The sequence below is a fragment of the Cyprinodon tularosa genome, unplaced genomic scaffold (genome assembly GCF_016077235.1).
Source record: "Cyprinodon tularosa strain WSP-4 unplaced genomic scaffold, ASM1607723v1 ctg772, whole genome shotgun sequence".
In the NCBI taxonomy this organism is placed as follows: Eukaryota; Metazoa; Chordata; class Actinopteri; order Cyprinodontiformes; family Cyprinodontidae; genus Cyprinodon; species Cyprinodon tularosa.
Window position 1 is genome coordinate 206153 of NW_024039532.1, and position 27472 is coordinate 233624.

General features: G+C 37.3%; 1 protein-coding gene across 1 annotated transcript in view; it reads left to right on the forward strand.

Moving 5' to 3' along the window:
• LOC119773631 (disks large-associated protein 2-like) overlaps positions 1-27472 on the forward strand; it is a 236315-nt gene that overhangs the window by 1338 nt on the left and 207505 nt on the right. The window contains exon 2 of the mRNA XM_038270691.1: positions 13895-13949. Within this exon, the coding sequence (XP_038126619.1) occupies positions 13895-13949 (55 nt within the window). The remainder of the gene's footprint in view (positions 1-13894; positions 13950-27472) is intronic.

A 27472-nucleotide genomic window follows, 5' to 3' on the forward strand; every position in this document is an offset into this window, starting at 1 on the left:
CAAACGCCAGCCGAAAGGCAGCCTACCCCCCTCCAACTTCCAGTCAGTGGCCTTCTACTGGGTGTGCTTTTTTTTATGCTGACTTTTGTTAGTTTGTTGACCACAATCACAGTCTATACCTTTTAATTTCACGTTGCCCTCTTTTATTTCGAACTGATCAGCCTTTACAGATTGAATTTTGGAGTAGGAAGACATGAAAGTCTCTTTAAAAGGAGAGTATAACGTGAAAAACGTAAATATTTATCAGCAATGTGAACATCTGACAGGCCACTCAAGGGAGCACTTGACTGAGAATCCTAGAGAACCACAGTAACTTTGGAGGAACTGTGACATCCATGACTCAGGAGCAGGCTCGGACTGCTAAACTGTGATACCTGGCATTTGCCCGGTGGGCCGGTCTTCCTAATTTCAGCGTGCGAGGGCCGGCCCTCCTTAAATCTCGAAAACCTCAGAAAAACCTACCTGAGGCAGTAAATAACTCAAGGAGCTCAAGAAGCTCAAGAAGTAATGCAATGTTAACTACCTAAATGATGCATGCAGTATAAATCGCCCTTCCTTGTCACGCACATCCTTGTGACAGTTGGCATATTGTGTAATTTTCTATTTCTTCAAACTCTAAAAACTCTGAAATCCTTGCCACAATTTAAATTATAATAAAACTCAAATGCTTTCTTTAAACCAAACTACAATGTTCCTCTTATATTTGGCAAATGTATGTTTGACTATTTTGCAAAAATATGTTGCGTTGCATGATGGGGTTTTGCTAAAGACTTAAATTTCCCGTCATACGTGCATTGTTGCTAGGTTGGGATGTTTCCCAATCTGGCAACTTTGGCAGACTTTGGTTCAAATTCTGCGAGATTTCATATATCCAGGCGTTTTATGAAAATGCCAGGGCCAAAAATTGTTCCCAGTTCGAGCCTGCTCAGTAGGGACAGGATACTACTTACCTGTATGCACAGTAGCAGCCATTCAAAATGGCTATCTATCTATCTATCATCTATCTATCTATCTATCTATCTATCTATCTATCTATCTATCTATCTATCTATCTATCTATCTATCTATCTATCTATCTATCTATCTATCTATCTATCTATCTATCTATCTATCTATCTATCTATAGATATAGATGTATATAGATATAGATTTATATATATATATGTTTATGCAGTGAAAATTTTTTTTTATACATTGCTGCATTCGAAGGGGTTAATACAAGTGCATGCTACTTTATTTTTTGGGGGGTACATTAAAAAAAAGTTAAGCTCCCTCCCAAAAAAAAAAAAAATCACAAAAGTTTGTGGTTTTTTACGGGCTCCTTAGCTTTGAGACTAAATCTGAAAATACTAAAGTATGCAATGTTCAATATTTAATGTGAAAGTTAACTTTGACAGGTACCACTCACCATTTCACATCCTTGTGTGACTAAAAGAAATCTCTTGTCAGATTTAAGCTTCCTCAGCTTAACCAGGAAACGACTCATACTTTCACTAAAAGGTACATGATTGATTTAAAAAGAAGCTTATTTCACTCATAATTCTCAGCATTTTGCTTCTCTAAAAAGAAGACTAATTAAAAGATACCACTTTGGGTGAATAGATAAAAGACTTAAAGCCCTAAGATTGCTTTTTTCAGCTGCTTTCCAAGGCTGTAAAAGCTTCCGCAGACATGTACTCTCACACTAACAAAAGAGCTTGCCTGGACTTTGCCTACTTGGATGTGGCAAGATTAAGCTCTTTGAATCTGTGTGATGATGCACATCTAACTGGAAACCTTAATTACAGTGCCTCACAAAAGAATGAATACTGCTGTAGTTAATCATTTTTACATTTTGTCAAACCAAAAACCACAAACTTCACTTTGCTTTCTTGTGATTTTATATGAAATACCCAAAACGAAGTAGTACATAAAGTAACATGCAAGGAAAGCAAAACATGGTTTTGAAAATTCTTCACAAATTAATATTTCCAATGCTTAGATTGAAATTGCTTGGAACCACATTTCTTTTTGTGATGTCTCTACTTGCTTTGCACAAATAAAGTGACATTGCTGTATCATACAATTCATGTAAAATACTTAGTTGTAATTCGTAAAGCATTTGCTAAAGTGTGTGCTGATTGCAATGTTGACAGCATGTGATTTCAGACTTGACTGGTTTTATTCAGCAGGGTCTTTTTCTTATTCATTCACTGAAAACAAAGGTGCTGCTTCCCACTATTCTTAGTCTTATTTGTAATTTGTTTTTATTAATTTTGTTTGCTTGTGTATTCTTTCCCTTTATGCCCCTTTTTATTCACTAAAAGACACATGTAGTACTGTAGTTAACCTTCAGTAGAGGGACTGGAGGGGACTGATGGGGCTTAATGGTTGAAGTCTGAACTCAGCATTGATCGGTTTCAGCAGGGTAGTGTAAATGGGGCAATATGTGAGCATAAGATGATCTGCCTCTGTTACGGTCTAATACATTGAATGTATTAGACCGTAACAGAGGCTACAGGTGGGATCAAGCCTCCCACCTGTAAGGCAAGGCAAGGCAAATTTATTTGTATAGCACAATTCAGTACAAAGACAATGCAAAGTGCTTAGTGTTGAGAGTTTATATGGTGGCTTCTTAAGACTTAAAGTTGTCCTCAACATAATAAAGTTCTAAATAAATTCAGCCTCTGTGAAGTTCTTTCTCATCTGCCTTTAGCTTTTCTACATTCCCTTTTTTAACTTATGACTTGTGGCGGGGCACTTCTCCACAGAGACATTTTTCAAAGCAATGACCTTCTCCTTAATTGGAGCAATTGAATCAGTGATGTCAGAGATTTTAGAATGAAAGTTATTTATTAGCTAATCCACAGAACAAGAGGGCAAATGGGAAGTAGATGAGAACATTTGGTTAGAGGTTTCGTTAGCACAATGTTTTCTTATGATGTCTCTTTGGCTAACTGCAAAACAATACTTAAAAAACAACAACAAAAAAGTGGTGTGATAGGTCAGCTTTAGTTACTGTCAGATATTTAGACCCGAAGTTATGATCAAGTCTAAAATATGTCCCTGTTTTTGTACAACACTAGTGCCTCTTTTTTGGACAGTAGACTGACAGGAAATGGTGTATCAGAGAGGCTAGAGACATGCGGCAAAGGACTACAGGTTAGATTTGAACTCGGGTCGGCCACATCAAAGACTAAGACCTCCATACATGGGTCGCGTGCACTAACCACTGTGCCACCAAAGCATGCCCTAATTTTTCTTTTCAACATGTTTTTTTTACATGAAACCAATATTTTTACATGGTCTCAAATAGTTCTATTGCCCTTCTGTGGGGGGAAAGATGCCCAGTCCAACTCTGTTGGAAGGAGGAAAATAATCCCCAAAACAATATGGATCAATTGTAGCTTATATAAAAATAGCATAGAAAAATAGTGTTTTGTGTTTTCATTGGGATTATAATATGTTGAAATACATGCTGCTTTGCAGAATGACTGCCAATCTCTGTACCTCTGGTGGTGTGACAAAGATGGATCAGAGGCAAGGGCGTAGGTTTTTTTTCAACTATGGTTGGGACACTATTTGTCTGATGCCATTGGTCCTTTGCAAAAATATGCATCGTCGTTTTTTTTCATGCTTGACGTGAAAATCAGGGTGTATTTTGTTTAAAGAGAAAAGCGACATTTCTTGATACATTTATACACATTATATAAGCACTACACACACTATATGCTGTTTATCAATGACTGAAGCTTAACTGGCTCTGATGAATGAGGAATTAGGACTTTTTTCCACTTTGAAAAGTTTTGCATTTGAAATTACCAGCGACTAAGACAGTAGGTAAATCTGTGCCTATTTAACAGAATATAGTCTAAATATGTCTGCTATATGTGGATTTATACTTTTTTAATTTTGAAAATATAGAATTGTGCAGAGGTAAAACCCAATCTTGTCTTTTCAATGTTCTCTCGGTATCATGAAACAAAGTGAAATAATAGATTTATGGACAGCAAATAAATGTTTTGTATTTACATGAGCTCTGGAACTGTAAGAAGAACTGACACTGAGCATTTAATATATTAAATTCCCTCTACAAGTTGTACATATGGGCTGTAGTTACTCTGTTCAACCCATTTCATGTATTTTATTTAGGGCTGAAACAATTCATTGGATGCATCAATTATTGAAATAATATCAACAGATTTAGTCATTGATTAATCACTAACTGGAGTATAGACACTCTAAAACATGTCTTTAGCTCAAAGAGCGACTCTCCTAGAGCAGGAATTATAACAAAATTGTAAATTTTTTTTTACATTTTTTAGATTAAACATGTTTTCGTTTGTCAATGTTCTCCATCCAGAACTCCTCTACTGCTGCAACAATGCTGTATTGTAAATTATAAACATGTTATTCACATGCAATTGTTGGTAGGGACAACTTGGTCGGTCCAAAGTTTTGATAGGGACATGTCCCTATGGTCCCAGAGGTCTATTTTAGTTGGACCAACACTCAGATTTCATAGAAATATTAGGTCTGCTTTGGGAAAACAAAAAATAATATAAACATTTTGCAATTTAGCTCCAAAGTGAAACTGATTCTTTGAGCATGTTGTAGTACCAAACGAAGTATTGTGTTTACTCATAAACCAGCATGTGTTTATAAATCTCCAGCTTATTCTGTGATGTGAGGATTCTCAGTGCATACTCTCATATGAATGTTTGGTCTTGCGAGTCCCATGGTCTCTTAAGAGACCATCTGATGACAGTGTATCGGCTTTGAAGAAATCCTGTCATAGCTTGAAGGGATGCCTGCAATTGGAGCATTTTGTGGGTAAGAGGACCTTTAATAAGTTATGAACACTGAAGCAGAAAGAGGGGGCTTTATTTTATTCTCTGCTGCACCTGTGTTTGCCTGTTTTGCTAATTAAACCCTCTACTTTTCCTTTCAATCTTGCATACATGTTAGTAGCATTGTTCCCATCTCCTCTTATTATAAAAACTATGAGTGACTCAGTCATTTGCTGCTCCGATCCACCTGCATCCACTGTAAAAGGCTGGGCATACTCCTGCAGCAGTGTGTCGCAGTTAAACCTGGTTTATGCTCAGATACCAGGTCATCTGTGTGTGTGTCGAAAAGATATCCCACCCCCGCTTCCGCAGACACTCTGCACACCTCCCCAAAATTGTAGCTGACCGCAGACAGTGCTGCAGACAGCGTCGAAGGGAGGAGAGGAAGGAGGTCTCTGATGGTCAACATTCTCTTTACACTATGGGTATTTCCTGTTTGGTACCTAATGGGGATCCCAGACATCGTACTGGACGCTAGTTTGTAGCTCTTTGCGACGGTCTGTTGGTTTGCACATAAAGCCAAAACACTCAGTCAGTCTTTCGGGAACACTCACCGATGAACTGTGTGTCGTCCACCGTTGGATGAGGGATTGTAGACCGCAAACAAAGTCTTCAAACAGACACACGGACACCCACAATCCTAGCTAATTTATGATTGTCTCTCTTGCGTTGTGGCGTGGAATAATATTCTGCAGACTACACTTCAAAATTGGGCATAAATCAAAAATATCTGCATCATACCTGCGAAAAGCTAAATGCGAAACACTGCCGCGGGAGGATACACAGCCCTTTAGCTTGTAGCATATAGGCGGGTTAATGTGCAGAAACCAGGTCTTCTGCATGTGTGTCGCAGATGTGCTCCCGCCCCTTCCGCAGACACTCTGCTGCACCTCTTCAAAATTGTAGGTGACTGCAGACAGTGCTGCAGACAGAAGGCCTCTGATTGGTCAAATCTACATCCGCTCTATAATATGTGTATTTCTTGTTTGGTACCTTACTGGCTTGTTTTGTTTGTATGACCGCCATTGTGGAAAACGACTCGTGAAGTTGGACCAGCTGGAAAAGCGAGGTGTGTTGAATACTGGTACACTATTTCCAACTGGGCTCTTTTTCGCCCTCATGTCCCTCCGTTGTCGCACAATTCTTGCCCCCATTTCCTCACTGCCTCGGCCATATCTAGACCCACAGCTAGTTTTTGATTGTCCCTTTTGGGTTGTGGGGTTGAATAACATATTGCAGACCACGCTCCAAAATTGGGCATAAATCAAAAATATCTGCGACAAGCTCACTGCGACACACTGGTGCGGGGGTATAACTAGCCCCACATATCTGCATTAACTGCGACACACACACAGACAACCTGTTTTCTGAGCATAAACCAGGTGTAAGGCTGCTATGTGCAATGCCGCCGGTCAAAGAACAGATACGCTGATGAGAAAAAAAACTAAATTCAGCAGAGTGGAATTGCGCTGTTAAGAACCCCGAATTGCATGGCAGCTCCAGTCATATCTGTCTAACTCAGGGCAGCTGTGATGACAATGTAGCTCACCATTACCATGGTGTAAATGTGTGCATGAATGGATGGATGAGAGGGCAGCTGTGATGACAATATAGCTTACCACACATTCATTCACACATTTACACCATGGTAACATGGTATAATTGTGTGCATGAATGGATGGATGAGCAATTGATTGCAGTGGGAGTGTTTTGGAGTTGACTTAATAAAAACCCTTAGGACCACACACACACACACACACACACACACACACACACACACACACACACACACACACACACACACACACACACACACACACACACACACACACACACACACACACACACACAAGTTTGTATTTCTGTCCATATAGAATTTTCCATTGACTTAGATTAATTTTATTTACTACATTTATGTTTAACATGGATATTTACCAATATAAACCTAACCTTAACCCAAAGTTAATTCAACCTATACCTCCAAACTGACTGACAAAGCCTGTTGGTACTCAGAAGGTTAGTAAATATATCAAAAATAGTCTTAACATAAACCAGCACAGCCAGATAAACAGCTGTTTTTTATTCTGTTAATGTTCATTTCTCCTCAGCATTAAGGTTAATTTTTTATTGTCTCTTTATAAATTTGTTATCTATTCATCCTTCTGCTCCTGTTGTTCCTTGTTTATTGTTGTATTTTTATGTCAGCAGCTAATTTTTTGGTTTCATTATTAAATACTACGACTCCTCACTAAATTGCCTTTAAGGCCCTTTACATTTTAATCTTGACAAATTGACTACTTAAGAAGCACAAAGCAGTGAGCCAAGAAATATACTGTATTAAACATAATATCATGTTTCCACACATTACATTTTCCAACTAAATATATCAGAAAATCTCACTTTAGGAAGAAGATAACAGAGAAAAAAATGCAGCTATAAAGCTTACTAAAGAACTACAGCAAAGAGTGGCATCTTGCATTTATCCAGAATAAAGATTGTTTTATATGTACACAGATTGTGTGAAAGGTTTGCCCTAGGTCTAGAATCATCTTATCTGAGTTCAGAATTGTAAAGAGTACTGTTTTTAGGAACCAAAACTGTAGTTAGGCCTAGCTGAAAGAATATATAAAACTATTGTGCCCAAAATTCATAAGCGTGGATGATCTGTGATGCTGTGGTCCCTTTTCTCTAACAACGACCTGGGGGTTTAATCACCGGTGTTCATATTAAACCATAAAAAACAGATAGTTATATCTGTTTAGACAGATAGAACATGTACAACAACAGATAGATAGACAGATAGATATTAAACAGATAGTTTAATATAAAATTATGTTGAAATCTACCAAAAAAAAAAGATAAATGGACATCAGTAGAAAGCATGAAACTTGGATTTCCATTATATATCCTTTTTTATTCTTGAAGCTAATTGTTGTAATATAGCCTCTGCTCTAATCAAAGAGGAAAATGTGTTATACCCTGTAAAAATTAGCTTTATTATGCCTTTATAATACAGAACTGTTGGTGTGGAATTGGCAATTCATATCAACAGATGTTCATAATAAAGTTTGCATAAATAACCATGACATTTAACGCAACTCTAATTTTAATATCTTTGTCCCAGTTCAATATCTGTCTATGTGTCATTACTTGATGTGTGTTTATAAAGCTTTTTATAGTTTACAACAAACATGCTTTTGTGTTTATTCCCTTAAATAGAAGTGAATACCTAACAGCTTTTAGCATGCAACAATGAAAGGCCTCTTTTCTAGACAGTCTTTTTAAAGCGTGAATGAAAGGCAATTAGCATGGGTGTCACTGACATCTAGATTTCCACACTGGATCTGTTACAAGTGTGCAGATCTGTCAGCACCATTAGTTACATCTGATTGTCATGGTTGGTGTTGGAAAGGAAAGCGCTGTGTTTACATCTTTAAGCTTTCTCTCCCCGATTCTTTCCTGAGAAGAGATCAATTGGGGAAAAAAGATTAAAAACACTTTCAATAAGACTTTATAAGGTTTATTTATTGAATTACTCTGAGAAATGCCAACATATTTAGATAAAAACTGTAAACGTACTCAGATCAGAGAAAAGGCTCGGGTTACAGATGGCAGCACTTACCGCAGGCTCGCCTTTTCAGAAAGTCAGCTCAGAATACCAGTTAAAGAAGCATTTATACACACAGCCTGCCATATCATCACATCATTACTTCATTGCCCCATACATGTTTGTGCATGACAAGACTCACTGGCTCCAGCCATATCAAACTATGTTAAGAATAGTCCACTCTTTTTGTGTTCACATTTAATTCCCAAAGCCTTGTTACGTACATAATGAAGATGTTTACATTTTTGTCCTGACAGAAGATCTCTCTTAATTAGATAAACTGCTGGAAAACATTAGTTTTTACACTTATACAGTAACACCTCACTCCTCACATCCTCCGGCAGATTTCCAGAGGACTTCACCATTGAAATTCACCAGAGCTATAGTAAAACTGACAATGCCCATGTGCATGGCAGTTGGATGTTGTAATACATCGGGTAAAAGTGAAACATGTTTTTGAGTTATTTCCCCGTTGCGATTCATGAACCTCCACGGACGGGTTCGTCGTTGGATTGCCAACTGGAAGAGGGAGGATTTGCCGTCGAACTTCTGGTCAGAGAAAAAACACATCATATGTAGCCAATATTTGGAAGAAGAATGTTTTCTAAATGACTTGGATAATAGCACGTTGTGACAAACACCAGATACAGCACTGGGACTTGATCAACAGCCGATACCGCACTGTGACGTCACAAACCAGTAGGTGGCAGTAGTGTTCTTTGACAAACATGGATGTCTCAAGTAAAGCACATTTAAATGAAAATTACTCTTAATTGAAAAACTTATCATTTATTGAACAGTTTGTAATAATTTTATATTTAAAGTACTTTCAGAAGTTTGATTTCTGAATATGACCGGACTTTTCCTTTGAAAAGCGTTGGGTTCGCTGATAAAATCCATATTTTTAAAATCATGCCACAATCAGTATAACATGCTGGTCAAAGGTCATAAGCTGTCGTTCAATCAGTCAGGTCTTATTTTCCCCACTGATGCGTGGCTTATCTGGAAGGTAAATGTTGAAGTGTTTTTGTTATTTTTTGTGGTAATTTCAGTAATTTTGTTGTTTTTCTTTTTATTTAGTACTTTTGCTTAAATGATGTTGATGTGGTTTGCACCTTTGAATCACCATAATACTTTTCACACAGCTGTAAATCAACATGCTGTCTGATTTGTAAGTATTTCTACTCTTTATTCTATCCTAAAAGAACTACAATCATGACTAGAGCCATAAAAAATGTCTCTATATAATGTCCCTGTATCTCAGGGAATAGACTTTAAAATACTTCTGTTAGTCTATAGATCCCTGAATGGCTTAGCACCTAAAAACATCACAGACTTGCTATCAGTGTATCAACCCTCCAGACCACTCAGGTTTTCTGGCTCCAGCCTGCTCTGCATACCTAGAACCAGAACTAAACATGGAGAAGCAGCATTTAGTTCCAATGCTCCACTTATCTGGAACAAACTTCCAGAAAACTGTAAAAGTGCGGAAAGCCTGAGTTCCTTTAAATCAAGACTAAAAACACATTTGTTTAGGATTGCCTTCGACTGTTCTAGTTAAACAGTTAAACTGAAACATCATTAGTTCAACTTTTTTATTTTCTTTCGTCCAACTGTTTTTAATGTTCTTTTTTGTTTCTGTATTTTTTTATTTTATTTTTTTTCCTACTTGCTTTGATTCTGTTTTATTTTCCCATATTGTAATCATGTAAAGCACTTTGCATTGTCTTTGTACTGAATTGTGCTATACAAATAAATTTGCCTTGCATTGCCTTGCCTCTAATTATTGTAGATATCTATCAGTTCAGTTTAGGTCTCATCTGAAAGACAGATCTGTTTGTGTGTAGGGGTGGGTATTGGCAAAGAAGTCATGATTCGATTCGAATCATGATTCACATGCCACGATGCGATTCTATCACAATGCATCACGATACTTGAAATATTGCGATGCATCGCGATATTTTCACTGAACACTGTAAGAAAAAGATCCAGCCCTTACCAGTGGCTGACTGGCTGGGTATGATCTGGATCGTGTCTTTAATTGATACAGAACTGAAAGCAACTGAATTCATACATAGCTGTATTTATTGAAACGACTTTTGGAGGTGTTGCCATGAAAACAAATACTGGACAGAAATATTACGATTACTGGCGTGGACACACTGACAAAAAGATCTTAGGATTCATCAAACTTAAAATAACAAAATAAGGATAATCAGTGCCATTTAAATGGCCTCAGTGGTCCTTTAAACCAATGAAATGAAAACATTCAAATGTATAACATTTCCCCTTTTGCAAATTATGTGCGTCATATCAATTTCGTGTTTACCTTCTTTGTTTTTAAAGCCAAAATGCATCCAAGCATCTGACTTGAAATGATATGGAGCCGGGCGAATTTTCTCAGGCACCTCCATGTTTTGTTCACGAATGACTCATCTCAGTATCCCGCGGCCGGACATGCTTGTGACACAAAGCAGCGGGCGTCAACACATTTGCAGCGACATCTGCTGGACTGGAAGTTGTATTCCACTTGATTTGGCTGATGTGCGCCAACCATTAATGTATTTTATTTGTTAATTTTTTTTTATTAAGAATCGATTTTTGCCATCAAGAATCGATGCAGTAGATCACAAGAATTAGAATTGCGATGCATCGATATGACGATTATTTTGCACACCCCTATTTGTGTGTGTGTTTTTTTTATATTTACATAATCTGAATTTGAGAATAAAAAACTATTCATCTTGAAAATAACTGGCCAAAAAACTGTAAAATCCATCAAAATGAATATATGTATAATTTTATATTGTTTTGCAACCAGTGGTGTAAAAGTACACACATTTGTTACTTAAGTAGAAGCATAGATACTGCAGTTTAAAAACACTCTGCTAAAAGTTGAAGCATCAATTTGACCTCTTTACTTAAGGAAAAGTGAAAACGTATGTGCTCCAAAAACTACTTAAAGTATAAGTCTAAAGTAACCTTTAAAAAAAAACAGCCAGATGCCACTATATGAATTGAAAGCTTAATTTTTCAACTGTTTTGAAAAATTCTTTGAGATAGGGCCAAGGATGAGGGAGGTCTTGTTGGTCTCCGTCTCCATCTCCAGATACGCTCTCGTCTGTGTCTGACCTTTCAGACATTTCAACTAGGGATGCACGATATAATCAGCCCCCTATCGGTGTCGGCCTATATCGGCCTTAAAACTGAATATCGGACATCGGCCACCCCACCGATATTTAACCCGATATTTGATCAGCTTCTGAGTTTCTAAAGTCTAAAAAAAAAAATACTACTTCTTCTTCTTCCTCAAAAACTTCTTTTTCACAGACTTTAAAATTTCTAAAAGAAAAAATATTGATACATTAAAATATCACAATATCTTCATATGCTGATATATTGCCATTTAAAAACACCATATCAATCTCTTTTACTAATGAAATATTGCTATATGTCTTCGTTATGCTACGAAATCCCCCGAAAACTCACGAAATTTTGCCATATTTTTATATGTTGATATATTGACGCGGTATCGATCTATTTTACTAACAAAATCTCACAAGAATTTGCAAAAATATCACGAGAGTTTGTAACAGAACGATGAAATTTCACGAGATTTGGAAAGTAAAATAGATCGATACCGCGTTTTTAAAAATCAATTTGATATCCGCATATGAAAATATATTTGAGTATATTATTTTTCAAAGTCTCAGAAATGGATAACAAAACTGCTATTTTCAATGACTGCTTATTTTTGTCCAGCATTAACATCAGTATCGATATCGGTTATCGACTACATGAGTCTTAAAATATCGGCATATCGGATATCGGCCAAAATCCTAATATCGTGCATCCCTAATTTCAACATCTTTTTCTGAATCCAAAATTGTTGCATGGCATAGACAATTCACGTTTGCAGTTTGAAGAACACCTGCTTGCTTCTGATGATTTCCTTTGGTGCCGACAGCACACATTTGATGAATAGCTAACCAGTGAGTTATATGACTCATCCAATTACACTAGTTTTCACTAGATGTGGATGGCGTCAATCATCTGCATTGGAGGGTGCACATGACTTGAAATAAATATTTATAAACATTAAACCGAAGCCAAGAGTAACGAGTGATCTTTGTTTTAAAAATGTAAGAAATAGAAAGTACAGATACTTGTGTGAAAATGTAATGAGTAGAAGTCAGAAGTGGGAAGAAAAAAAAGTAATGGAGTAAAGTATAGATACCTAAAAAGTGTACTTAAGTACAGTAACAAAGTATTTGTACTTCGTTACTTGGCACCTCTGTTTGGAGCTCACTAAAGTTTCATATAATATATTCTGTTTATCATATTTCCTACAATTCCACCAAAATATGTTATTTATTACTTTTTAGAATTAAAGTTGAATAGAAATAATGTTTTAAAGTTTTTTTTTTTATAATACCTCCAAGAACGAGTTGATAAATTTATTCATATGAGCTAATTTCTGTTTTGAATATCTTTCTTTTGGAGAAGCACCATCATATGTCTTCTCTCTTTGATTAAAATGAATGCTTATCTGATGTTTCCTATTCAATGCCTGAGGAAAGTAAAATTAGTTTGACATAATGTGGCAGAGCCATCAGTCAAAACAGTGGTTAGAGACGGAGATGAAGCTGCCACTCACCTGCAAGGACAAAGAGCTGTAAAATCACCTGCATGTCTACATTTGTTCCCACCTTTGAATATCAACCAATGGTTAGAAGGTTGAGTGTAATTGTGCAAATAAATTAAACTGCAAATTCTGTTTCATATGTAAATCATCTGGTTGATTTTTTTTGTGGTGTTTTTTTGTTGAGAAAATGACTGTTGCAGCTCAAATTTAACTTCAGGTCAGTTAAAAAATTCAGTGAAGGCCTTGTGGGATATACTGTAAGCATGCATTATTGATCAATGTGACCACCTCAGGCGTGTAAGTAGTGCAATAAATGCCTGTTATATTTGGAGCTAATATTCTCTTCAATAACAAAAGTGTTGATGAATAGAAACAAACGTTTGCTTTACTAGCCTTTTTTTTGTGTAACGGTAATGTTTTAGTGGATTTTTAGATATTTATTTGTATTCACATGCCACTTTACCCATCACTGACTGCATGTGAATTTGAATCTTAAGTTGAGAGTTTCTGGATACATCTTCCATGCACACATCCATGCCACAGCTATCATTCTGTGCCCCTCTGCTCTGATCAGTGTGCATGAGAAAAGTCATAGACAACTGTGGAGGCATCTGCTTTGATGCAAATGGTGTCAGAAATGGGGATCTGTTTCTGCTCTGTAAATGAAAATCTCAGCATGCATCAGTGCGTCTCAGAACTCCAACTTGTTTATGTGCTTTGAGCTTCTGTGATATTAATATCTTCCCTTCTTCTTTCTTTTACAACCCCCTTCTGTACCCCCACTCCCTTCCCTTCCATTCTGTTTCCTGGAAGGTGTTGCCAGGCATACTGCAGAGGCATTGCTGTATCTTACCGGACAAGAAAATAGGTAAGAACAGCTAAACACACCGACGCAGAGTCATTTAGGATTTTAATGAGTAGACAGTGATGCTGAGGTTTGGATAATGAGATGGGAAAGTGAGGGAGGTGGGGAGATTGCATATTTTATTTAACTGTTTTCAACTGGGTTGCATGCTCCCAAGCCCGATGGATCTTTATTGCTTATAACCTTTATCCTTTCGGTTTTTACTCTTTGTCTGGACAAAAGCTATATCAGTTATTATCGTCATTCCTGCTTTAGTATTTTCATTACATTTCCACTACTACCAGACTTTAACCTTATTACTGAACCTCAAACATGTCCAAAACTAATCTCATTTTGAGAGATGCATCAAAATCTCAGCCAAGGAACATAATCAAATGATTTCAGAAGTAAGACAACTTTACCTGTGCTAGTAGCAGAAAAAAGGTCTGACCTTGCTTTTTGAATGCAAGAATGTTACTTAAAAGCTACAAGCATGTGATGACAGGAGCATTTTTCAGTGCAGATACTATTACTAGGCTGAAAATGACCAAAGTGGCTTATTAAAACTGGGGTGTAAGAAACATTTAAATAGACACTTTCCTAGACAATATAATAGAAAAACCACATATGGTTTATACTTTTCCTAAGAACATAAGGTGCTTTCCTCCTATGTCCTTACCCCTTTATAGGGCAAGTTAGCGTTTTAATCACTTGCATACCCCTTACAAATAGAGTTCCTCCCCGTCCTTCAGTGAGGTCTAGAAGCACAAGATCTATACCCAGACATGCAGCATAGATCCTGCTACATGGCTGCACATCTTATTTTGGCATTTGACCAATTAGATGAGCCCTTGAATGATATACTACCTACTGTAAATTAAGTTAAAAGAAAGAGTTAACAAGTCAAAAAGCTATTTATAAAGTTAAAAAGTAAAGTTCAAAAGTTAATAAGTCTAGTTAACAATTATATTTAGGTTTATGACCTAAGAAATGTAAGTGCCAGTATCAGCATTAATGCCTCTAAGGTTATATTGTACCCAAAAAAAAGTGTTTTTTCCAGTGTTTTTCATTAATTTCTTATAGAAACACTTTTGTTATTTTTCTTAATATATTCGGGCAAGTTGGCGTTTCTTGTTAATACATTAACATTCATTTTTGCCATCAAAATATCCATATTTTTATAACGTTACAAAGGTAATAAGGTCCTGGATTCCAATAACACTATTGTCTTGAGTGCCCTATAAAGGGTTAAAACCCATGCAGGGGCCAAATTCCTTCATCTGAAGCTCTTTCCAGCTGCACTCAGAGCTGCTCCCTTTACTCTTTATCGACACTGATAATGTATCCTTTATGGAAAAATCTGTGACTGGCTTATCCCCTTACAGTGAGAGCAGGATGTAAATGTAAGACTGTCTCTCCCTGAATAAACTACTACTCCACATTAATTCCTGACATCATTTTTTTTGTGCTGGTATCACTTTTTATTTTATGCAAATTGTATACAAAGAGTTTTCATGTGTCCTAAATTTGAAACTACATAAAACCTATAAACTACACGAAATTATAAAAGTAGATAATAAAAAACATAAATACTTTGAATGTGAAGCTTTAAATAAATTCACAGATTTGACTCTCCTACCTCTATACCATATCTACCATAATTGCATCTAAATGGGCCATTATATAAATCAGAGCTTTTAGTGACAGCGATTAAATTCTTCACTTACTGAGGTGTCAGTGGATATGAAGAGACATCTGCAGATAATAGGAACTCTAAAGGTTTTACATTAGTTTCTTTGTTTTATATTTTTTCACTTTAAAGTCATTTCTTAATTCAAAATATTGAGTAAAATGTATTTTACACAATATGCTTCATTAAGAAATTATGGGAGATTTTTTGAAAAACACAGAATAAAAGTTGTATTTTACACTTTTTTTGAATAAAGGAAAAACAGAACAAAAACCAGTGTGTTAATGATCGCTGTTGACCACACTAATTACTCATCAGATACTAAACTTCTTTAATTTAAAACAATAATAAGATCTGTTCTAACAGCCCGTGTTTGGTTAGCATGACTCTTCCTAATAGATATTATTAAGAGGTGGTTGGGGATAAATGTCAGAATAAAAATCTTAACTGTAGTTCTTTTAGAGAAATCTGAATAAATGGGTATCAGCAGACATAACCTCTAAAAAATCACCACAAAACTCCAGTTTTGTAAACTTTGGCTTACTTGCACATTTAAATGATAAAAGGAGAACAACATTTGGAAGTAGTTGCAGTGACTTGTGATGATGATGCACTTCTCCACATCATTGCAGGTATGAAGAGGTTGCTGATGAAATTGAAGAGCAGGGAAATATATTCAGGTACCCGACTGCAGTTCTCTTAATGATGAATTCTTTTGTATCTATTTAAGGTTGCTTTTCTGGTAATTTCTCAATTGCAATAAGACTGCATGCATTGGGGCCCATTCATCTCATAACCAAAGCTTCAGATGCTGCTCTGGGGATTTTTTATTCAATCTTATGTCAATTTTGGTATGTTAATTATACTTCTTTGATGATAACCTTGGTCTATGTGTGGCGCTTTGTTCAGTTTTTTAGTCGTTATAATTGCATATTGTCAGAGGAGGGGGAGCTGCAACCTTGAATGTAATAAAATACTTTAAAACTTAATATCATAGCAGAACTTAGTCACTTCACAGTTTGGAATCAATGTTTGACATCTCATCAAAGCCAGACTAACTTACTTAAAGTTCAAATAACTTGTTTCAGTGTAATCAGAAACATGAAAGAGTACTGGATTTGTATAAGTTTTAAAATGCCGTTTTTTGGGAAAAGCAATCAGTTAAAGGATTAAAACCACAGTGTCTAACAAAAACATGGATTTAATGACAGAAATTTAATATATGACACATAATTGTTATTTATTATCATCTACAATCTGAAAGTCTCAATCTTTATCTTTTTGTCGGGTTAAAAATTGGTATTTCTAAATACATAGGAGCTGTTTTCAAAATGTATGGAGGAGACATCTTTGCTCTACAGCAGCACAGAGCTGACAAACTAGTGACTTAGATGGCCATGACGCTCAAATGTTACTACAGCAAGTTAGGCTAATACTGTATAAAACCTATATCCTAAACAGACTGATAAAGTAACATTTATAAAATTATCAATGGAAAGAAATCTTTTCATCCTGACGAGATTGTTCACCTATCTTTAGATTAATCCTATCTTAAGACAGGTGATGTTGACGTTGCTAAAGCCACCATGACAGCCTCTGTATTGGAGGGGGAGCAGTTCATTTCGCTGCAGTCAGACTATTAGATGTAGCTGAAAATCACACACTGTAGCTTTAAGGGAGAGTTTTCTTTTTTGCTTGCATACATTCCTAATTTAACCCCCAGGATGCATTTCTGAACCTTGTGTCTTTGTGCAGTTTTCTGCAAAAAGCTACTTACTTACCAAAAGGTTCAAAGTAATTTGTATAGATTTCATGTAAAAACAAAAAACAAAAGAAAAGAAAACAGCACCAAGTAACACTCAGTTGTGAAGTGAAAGAAAACTGATACATAGTCTGATAAGTAAAACTAAGTTAATTTCAACATCCTTTAAACCGCCACCCTGGTCTCAAGCTTTCTGAGGCATGAAGGTTTTCTTCCAAACTAGCACTGTATTTACCAAACAATCTACTGGACCTTGTTTCCAACCTTGAAGACGTTTGTTGTTAGCCTGCAATGCCCTATACCCGAGTATGGGGCATTGCAGGCAAGAGAAGCCAAACGACTTCCATTCCAAAGGGGTGGACCCCTTTGTGTCATAAAACGATGACAGATAGACTCAGTAATCAAGGTGAGACAGTCAGTAGGAAAGTTCAAAATGTTTGTTAAAACAAAGACAGAACTGAAGTGGGTGCTCTGGAACTGTGACTGCAGCGACTGCAGAGGCCAGGTGCAACCCATCTCTGACTCTGTATAGAGAAAAACAGGTAAGTGACCACGATCATCTGACAGGAGATGATTATCAGAGTGAGTCACTAACCTGGTTTAACAGTTCAGTCCATCCTCTCAATAATTCGCATGATCAGCCGTTACAATGCCAACAAGATGCAGACACCCAGTGTCCCCAATGCTGCGGCCCCGGAGAACATGAAGACAGCCAATCCAGGTCAGGGGAAGACAGAGCAGGTAGGAACAGTTCAGGAATGCAGGAGACCTCCACTCAGAGGTCTCAGGTCCCACCCAAATGGGAACAGAGGGATTCAGGCTTCCAGGAATCCTCAGAGCATGAAGGTTCAGAGTCAGATGGGTCCAGAAGCATGCCCAGTCGGACATGCACAGATGCAGAAAGGAGCACTGCCCAAGGCAGGTTCAGAGTCCTGTGCGTTGACTAACCAGCTCAGAAAAAAATGCACACAGACAGCCAGAATTGAGAGGGAACAGAATCAGGAGTTTAGAATCACCAGAATACGCTGAAATGCTCTCACCACTGGCTAGGGAATGAACTCGCCTGAAGTCACTGGCTCCAGAATAATCTCCTCACTGGAACAAGTACATTAACCTTGGACTAACTAAAACTGAGCCCATGATGAGATTAGTGATAATTGGAGATCAGGTGGAGTTAAGCAAGCGAAAGGCATGAAAAATTAAGGCCACCTATCACGGCAGATCAGGACACTTCGTCCGGTTCGATTTGCATGTTTTTAATTTTCTTTTTTGGAATATTTAGCTACTGCCATATTCTAATGCAATTTTGCCAGATTCCCTTTCTCTATTGTAAGCCTCTGCCCCCTATGTGGATTATAAAAAATTGGAAGCAGGAGGTCTGCTTTGCTTTTTTTTTTAAATGGATACCCTCCTTCCATTCTTGTATTACGGCAAAATGTTGAGAACACATTACAATGTCCAACCTGAGCTCAGGAGGTTCTCTCTCTTCTATGACTTCCCAGATAAATCATGTGCCAATTGGAAGATTGGGCCACATGCAAGTAACATTTGTACAAATGCTTTAGGGGAAAATGTTGCATTCACCATTTTTCTACTATTTCGAATATTTTCTCAGATAGAAACAAATTTCACGAGGTATCCAGATTTGACCTAGGAGTCTTGCGCAATCAGTCAGCAGTTATCCAAACCCAGTTTTTCATTAAAAGACTACTTTAGTTTTACTTCGAAGAACTTTTCCATTTTATTAGGCTACATCATTATATAATATGCATCTCTGCAATTATAAATTACATTTTTATTTGCTAATAACTGCAGTGTCTGCCACTACACCTGCAGCTGACATGTAGGGATCCAGAGGACACTGGTTTAATTTGTTATTTCATCAAAAGAAAAAAACTGTCAGAAAACAAGTTACTATTGAAATAACATCTGGGAAAGAAAATGGATCGAAAGTTCAGCAAAATATGCATTTAAATCACCACAGGGCAGCTGCGTGGCTTTGTTATTATATAAAATGTGGAATGTTTGGGTTTATCTTAATTTATCAAATTTAGAGTTTTACCGTTAACATTTCATCTTCAACAGGGATGCCAGGTGTTATCTGGAGATGTACGGTAAACATGTTTATTGAAAGGAAATTTTTCCTAATGTGGTTCGTTGATAGCAAACTCATATTTAAGTATTTACATCATATGGTGCACCTCTGACCCCTGCCAGTAGTTTCATTCAGTGTTTTCAGATCAAATCACTTTTTCTTTGATTATTGTTTTTGTGTTAATTTAACTTGTGCAACAGTGCAACAACAGCATCTCCAGCCTTTGTGATTTATTTACTGGTTCTTTATTTCTGCTGCTGAACCCTCAGTCAGCAGAACCTCACCTTCCAACCCAACAGAGGTCTTCTTCTTCATCTTCATTTCAATGAATCAATGACTCTGTTTGAATTTATGGGACGCGTCCTCCAAAGGCCGATTACGTTATTGCGCGGTCCCCAGGTCTGGTCGGATTCCAAGACTCCTCGTTATGCTGCTTACAAATGCGTCCTTTTTGCCTGATTTGAAGGATGGGTCCGATGTATCCTCACTATCCTTAGTTATCCCAGGATTCATTGCGAGACCAAGCAAGCCAGCTGCTCCGAGATCAGGGGAAAAAGGGAAATGGCGCTGAACAGTGGTGAATATTGGAGGTTCAGTTTAATATAATATAAGTATGAATTCTTCTGTCTGAAATGAATAAAAATAGTTGTTTTAATGGTTATTGAGTCAGATATGTGGCGGGTAATGTTTGATTTCTTTCTATCTCTATTCTCCCACTCTGCAGAATCTGTTGGTTCAATCTCTAACGTTCTGCTCTCTCTGCTTTTTCTCATAGTAGTTTCGCCTCATCTGTTCCTGTTTGGCTGTGACTTCATCCTGAAGAGAAATATCAGCTGTGCTGCTGACATCAACACCTTTTTTTGTAGATGCTGGAGATCGGCCTGTTTTTCAGTGTAGTCCTGTTTCTGACTGTGACTGGCTGGATGTGCTTTCTTCATCCTCTGACATGGGAGTTGGCTCAGAGCTCGTCTGCCTGCCCGTCTGTCTGTTTCCTGGATGGGGCTGCCTTATAAAGTTGCTTTTTATATCTCTGCTTCTGTTTCCTTGAACACCAGTTGGCCTCAGCAGATGGCCGCTCACACTGAGCCTGGTTCTGCTGGAGGTTTCTTCCTGTTATGAGGGAGTTTTTCCTCTCCACTGTCGCTACAAGCGTGCTTAGTATGAGGGATTGCCTTCGAGTCAATGAGTCGATGCAATCAACTGGTTTTCCTTATATAGAAAACTTTGAATCAATGTGACTGTATGATCTGGTGAACTGTAAAGTGCCTTGAGATGACGTGTTGTGAATTGGCACTACATAAATAAACTGAATTGAAATTTAATTCATTTAAAGGTTTTTATCTTTTACTGTGTAAATGGGTTTGGTTGTAATTTACGTATAGATTCTAATATATCTTCAGTGTGAGGACTATAAATCTGATATGATTTTTATTTTTTAATTGCTATTTTGCACAATTTGCTTAACTATTTTTTGCTGTTGAATATAGGAGATTTTGCAGACGTATTTTTATACATATAGTGTTTAGACTGACATATCTTTCTACCCCTTTTATTGAATTGAATAGAATAGAAAATCTCTTTATTGTCCTACACAATAAAATACTGTACTGTAAAGTGTTTTAACAATATAAAACTGTGCATCTGGAGAATAGATAACAATTATACAGCAATGGATATTTTTACAGTAATTAATATTTGCAAATAGCAGCATGTTATTTAACTGACTAAGGTTTATTTAATTACATTTGCTTTTGATTTTCTCATGCTCCTGGTGGTTGTTATCTTTATTCCACTCTGTATTCTCATGAGTGTAGTCTTTTTTCACTTTACAATAAAAAAAAAGAAAAAATGTTTGGTACAGAGCTTGCGGTGGAGAAAGCCACCGAGGGCTAGATAATAGGAACTCTAAAGGTCCTTATTTTCAAGGACTTTTAAGTATCCCGTCCTGGTAGACCGCGTCCTTGGAAGACGCATCCCATAAATTTGAACACAGCCTATGCCTTCTGACAAGCGTGGGAAGTCAGAGCCCTCCTACTTATATGTAGCCTTTTATGGTATTATTGGGCTGGTAATTATGCAGATTTATGTTTCTGATGAAAGTTGGACTACATTAGGTTTACGAGGATCATTTACAATAATTTACTAAAGTTAAGAACATTTGTTGAATCTTATGTGGCGCTTTTGTAAGAGCCCACGGTAGGAGAAATTAATGTCAAGAATCCAAAACTTTTGTTGCATGAGGCCTATTGTTTGTATATTCCTATTTAACAGTTGTGTCACTTTAGGGCTATCCACCTTTTATTATTTGATAGTTAAATTAATGTTTTATTAGGTAAAGATGCTTTATAGTTCTACCCACTGTCCATTGTTGATCTGCTGTGTTCTTTGCTCCTCATGAGGCTGTGCTTATTATTGGTCTTAAAAAAAAAAAAAAGAAAAGTATTGTTGTATTTATAGTTGGAATAAATTAGTCAGGTGTGCAGAATTACTCTCTGAATGCAAAAGATCTTTGGGATTTGTGTCCATATAAGGTGAGTTTAATAAGCTTCAAGTTGTAGAGAATTCGCACATTTGGTGTCAATCTTATCAAAATGTATTTTGATGTAGGTTGTTATAAGAAAATGGGAAAGTCTCTAACAGGCCTGATACTGATGAAGGCTCTTTGCCTTTTTTCAAAATTTTTTTTAACCTTTCCACGGATATTTTGGGAAAAAAATGTTTTAGACAGATCTAACCTTAGTGTTATCTTAGATCTTCTGCATCTCTATTCATGTACACAGTTCTTTAGAAGCATGTGAAAGCATCTTGATAGTAAAATTAGTTTGGCTGCATGTAAGCTTGCATGTTCAATTTGGTTGTAAAAAGCAATGGAAATATCCTTATTTTGACTGATTATACTTATAAAAAGAGCACACAGCCCATCATTTCGACACTTGAGAAACCGGATTTCACCTAAAAGGATGGGGAAGAAAAAGCTTCTGTGAATTTTTTTTTTGTGATTGCTGATCCAAATGAAACCAAAATTACAGCTAAGGCTGCTGCAAAATAACATTTACCTTGGCATCCCGTTGCCATGGCAACAAAGCTTGTAGCCGCCAGCCTGTTGCTTAGTCCATGTCTTAGAAGCAAAACTCATTTGCATTGTTGTTGAGTCCCGGTTCTAAGGGTGATAACCAGAAGCTTCAGCTGAATACTTAACCCTGGTGATGCTGATATGTAAGAACATTAATCTGATCTCACATCAGATTTTGAGTTAAGCTTTTAGGTTCAATTTAAAAAATGTATTGTTAGAAAATGGATGAAAATTCATAAAAAATATCTACGTAATCTGTTGGGACTGTGATTATATGCTGCATTGCATCACATGAATCCCTATTTCCATGTTTATGTGGTTTGCTGATACACTAATTTAACCTAGGGTGCCCTCTTCTGGCCAGCATCCCTGAGCTCACAATTTGTTGTTGAACTAAAAATTCTTCCATCTGGTTTTAGAATTCTGTTCCATATTTCAACAGCATTTGCACAAAAACTGAAAGGAAGACTCTCACTGTCATTAACATGCCCCCTCTGCTCCTAATGGATCCATATGTAGAAACACTTGAGCTAATGAGCATTCTGCATTTATATGCTCCCCATTCACTGGCTCTCCCTATTTTTAGACATTAATCGGTTTGTGAAAATCTGATCATTGATGTCAGCACTTATATTTTATGCATCCTGCCATCATGTTCTTCCTGTTCCTTGGTCGAAGCCAAATCCTTTTATTTCAGTGATGCAAAAATACATTAGCATGTGTTAAGATTCACTGAATGAGGGTAAGAGTGTTTTTGCTGCAGATATTAAGTTCATGTTTTGCAGACTCTGTGGTCTTCATTTAGGTTTCAGGGTACTATGACGGGGTTTCTAATATTGTCCTTTTAAACTATAGGGAGTGTTTCCATTAAAGCTACAGTGTGTAATTTTCAGCGACATCTAACGTCCAGACTGCAGACTGCAGCAAAATGAACGTCTCCCCCCCACCGCTTCTCCCCCCCAACAGTACGGCAAGCGTTAGGGGACAAAATGTCTTCCACGACGTCGGAATCACCTACCTTCTCAAGTGATGAGGTTTGTTTACATAGATAATTTTACAGATAGTATTTCATTAGTCTGTGTAGGGTATAGATTTCATGTAGACTTTAGATAATAAATATACCCGTTATTTTTTCTACATCGTTGTGACGTTTTGGTGAGCTGCTTTGCATGGTGATATAAACAGACGAAGGAATTGTAGTCATTAGTTTAACAGCAAGATTGTGTTCGCTGGAAGAATATATATTCCCCGTTTACAGAGTCCAAGTCTTGTTTGTGGCACGGGGGTTACAAGGCGAGGAAGAGGGCGAGGGCAGAGAGGCCGGGGTGGGCGTGCAGCTAGGGCCAGGCGAGGGAGGGGAGCCAGCGGGGTGAGAGCAGAGGAAGAAAGGCTTGAAGATCTCCAAAGGAGCCGGAGAGAAGTAACCGAGGTATATATCCAGAAAATTATTTTACAGAAAATTACTGAATCATTACCTGTGAAACGTCAGGGACGTTGCTGAATAAGTATACTGGAGAGTAACAGCATCATCACGCAGCATGTTATTGTTTTAGACAGGTCTGAGCATCCTGTACTCCAAAAACTGCAGTGATATTAGACAATTGTGTGTGTAGGATTAATTACCTGTCCAAGAGAAAACTGGCAACTTGAGCGTCACTTTGAAAACCTTTTTCCTCCATCAGTGACTTCCATCGTGTAAATGCCGTGCCAATGTTGATCCGTGTTTTTTGTCGTTTCTTGTCACGCTTGCGTTTATTCTCGTCGTGTTTCCGCTTCTTAGATGACGGGGGTTCGGTGCCCGCCGCTTTTCGTTGTGATACAGAGTAGGCATGATCCTCCATTCGTCTGATGTTTGGCCACACAGTGCCAAACAGTTTGCAAAGTCACTCACGCCTGCCGCCTTGTTCACCTTTCTTGTTACTGAGGCGCAGTATACCTGCTTCTTCTTCTTCTTTGGTTTCAGGCAGACTAAACGCTTCTCAGGCATAGTACTGCCATCTACTGTTCAGTACCGTCTCAGTTAATCTCTCTCAACTTGCCGTAGTTATTTTCGAGCGTAATGGGCGATCTCGCAATCGCTAGTTTGTTGCCTCTGCGCTTGCCGTAGCACAAAGATGTCAGCCTCCATGGCTGCGAGACCCGCTCCTATGTAATTATAAATAACGAATTCTAAGGCAACGCAAATATTATGGTTAAATGGCTGAGCTCATAGGTGATGATAAATAACATAGTTATGTATAATATATTAAATTTCTGACTTTATATCCCTGTAATTATTACACACTGTAGCTTTAAATGTTTGTTTTATCATTCTACAGTTATTTGAACTTCTGGTGGTTTTATACTCACATGCAAGCGTGCAGATCTAATATGTGTTGGTATTTTGATTTTTTGCAAATTTCTTCTATTGTCCTGCAATTTTTTTATATTAAGAAATGGCCTGACCTTTGGGATCAATATTTATTTTAACTCATGTCAGAAGCATGCAAATCTATGCATTGTATTATTTTTAACTGAAAGGGCATGCAAGGTAATACCTTGGCATGCAGGCTACCCTTACTAGACAATACATGCATGTGTTAAACTGTGTATTAATAAGTGTATTAAAGACTTAGCATGTATTTATGAAGGGAAAAAAAAGAATGCAAGACTTTGTCTGAAAAAGAAGACTGCAACTCTAAAGATTTCCTGGCAAACTACTTGCCAGAATGTCTTAACAGGCCTCTGTAGAACGGTATGGCATGCTGTTTAGGGAATTCAGCAATTTGAGTCAGGTCTTTAAAAACTGCGATGCATATAAGCTGCAAGATGGTAGCTTTCGATTATTGGACTTGGCACCTCAGAAACTTGTAATCTATATCCTGAAGCAGCAGATACCTTACAGTCTCACTCACAACGGGTCACATGCTGATAATTGACCGAGCATCAATATGTGAGGAGTTGGGAGTGAGGCAGAGAAGCCCCAGACATTCATACTACCATCACCGCAATGTTTGACTAATGGCCTTGATGGTCAGTCTCTACAGATTTTGTGGGTTGCACACCTTTCAAAAAGCACTTCTACGGGCTGATGCATGTAAATTACATTTGTCAGAAGAACAAATCTTTAGATGTCAGCCACAGAACTTGCTTTACCACAAGTTTTCTTAAAAAAAAAAAAAAAAAAGACCATAATTTCAAGCTTTCTACATAAAATAGATTTTGTTTGACACAAAATGCATTTGAGAGAACCGACATAAATTAATTTGTATCTTTATGATGTCCCATTTTAACTGAAAAAGCACTGCAATTAATACAGGGTCCCCCAGATTTCCCCGGCTACTGTAAAGAACTATATGGTTTCCCACAATCATTTGCATGCAGAGCCTATAGGCACAGCCCACCCTACAGAGTTTAACAAAAATACATTAGTTTGTGACATTTAATTCGTGTGACACATGCAAATGTCCTCATCAACACTAAGAACAGGGGAAGGAAAGGAATTCATCATGCAATCATTTTGATTGCAGTCAGTGTTGTGCAACAAAAGGGTAGCATCAGTTTTTCCCAGGCTTGTTTCATGAGTTTGTTTTTTAAAATCATTTTGTTAAAGCATGGTTGGAAAGCAATCACTGATTTTCATTTACTCATTTTCACAGGATTTTTATTTCGTATTACTTTTGTCCAAGTCAGGAGATTCCTGTGACCATTGTGTTTTTATTTCATTAAATGAGGGATACCAACAACACCAATGCCATAAAAATATTGGTATCTATTGTTTTTAGATGAGAAGAGGCTTTCGGTATACAGCAGAGCAGAGGTTTCAATCCCAGTCCTCGAGGTCTGGCTCCTTACAACTGTACATCCTGTTTCTAGCTCCTATCCCTCCACCTTTCATGAGGTCAAACATAAGAACACCATCAAGCAGGAAAGGAATTCCCGACTGCTGTGCTGAATCCGAACAGCCTTCAACCTGCATTCATGACATTCATTCGTGACAGACACGTTTTTTTTTTTTTTGTTTGTTTGTTTTGGACATGCACATAAATGACACTGTTCAAATATGTGTCACACAGAGTTCATGTCACACAATAATGAATTCTTGATCAACTTAGTGAGGTCGGTTGTGCAAATAAGGTCTGTCACACAAAGGATTGTAGAGAACCATTTAGTTTCTTGGCACAACAGGTGGTCACTTTGCTGACTGCATTGGAGTCCTAGCTCCTTCCTTACTGCCAGCACTATTTGGATATTCACTTAGTATGGTGATAATGTATGCACTTCCACCGTGGCTTAAAGGTATAGTGGAGGATTTTTACACATTTTTGAAAAGTCCCGCCGTCTCCCCTTTAATAAAATAGTGCACATGCACAACCCTGTACTCACTTCAGAGAGGGAACATTTATTAAATGCGTGCGAGAGCATGCATGAGCCCATTTTTCTTTTGCATGCTCTGTTTAAAAGTTGCTGTTTGCATCGCTCATACAAGCTTACTTTCCAAAAGAAGATTTGCAATTCCACTATGTCAGACTGACCACCGATAAGTGTTAATGGAGACAAGCACGTAGGACGGCCTACCATCAGAATATCACCAAAATGATTAACAAGTAAGAGGACCACTTATTTTGATGATCCACCTGGAAAAAGAACATCCTCCACTCTAACTTTAAGTGTCCTTACCCACTTGAGGTATTAGGATAAGCTTCAATATCCCACATGGACCAAAGCTTGAGAGCTGCTTGTGTTTTAGTTTTACAGATGTACAAAAAAAGCAAAATACAAAAGTAACTGCTTAGGATTTTAATGTCTAAAAAATATATAATCATATATTTTCTTTTTTCATATTCAAATCTTTCCAATTAATCCAAATTGAAAAATGCAAGTCCCTAGTGAAAACATTTGTGCTTGTGTATTTGTATGCACAGTTTATACCACTTATCCTCACATC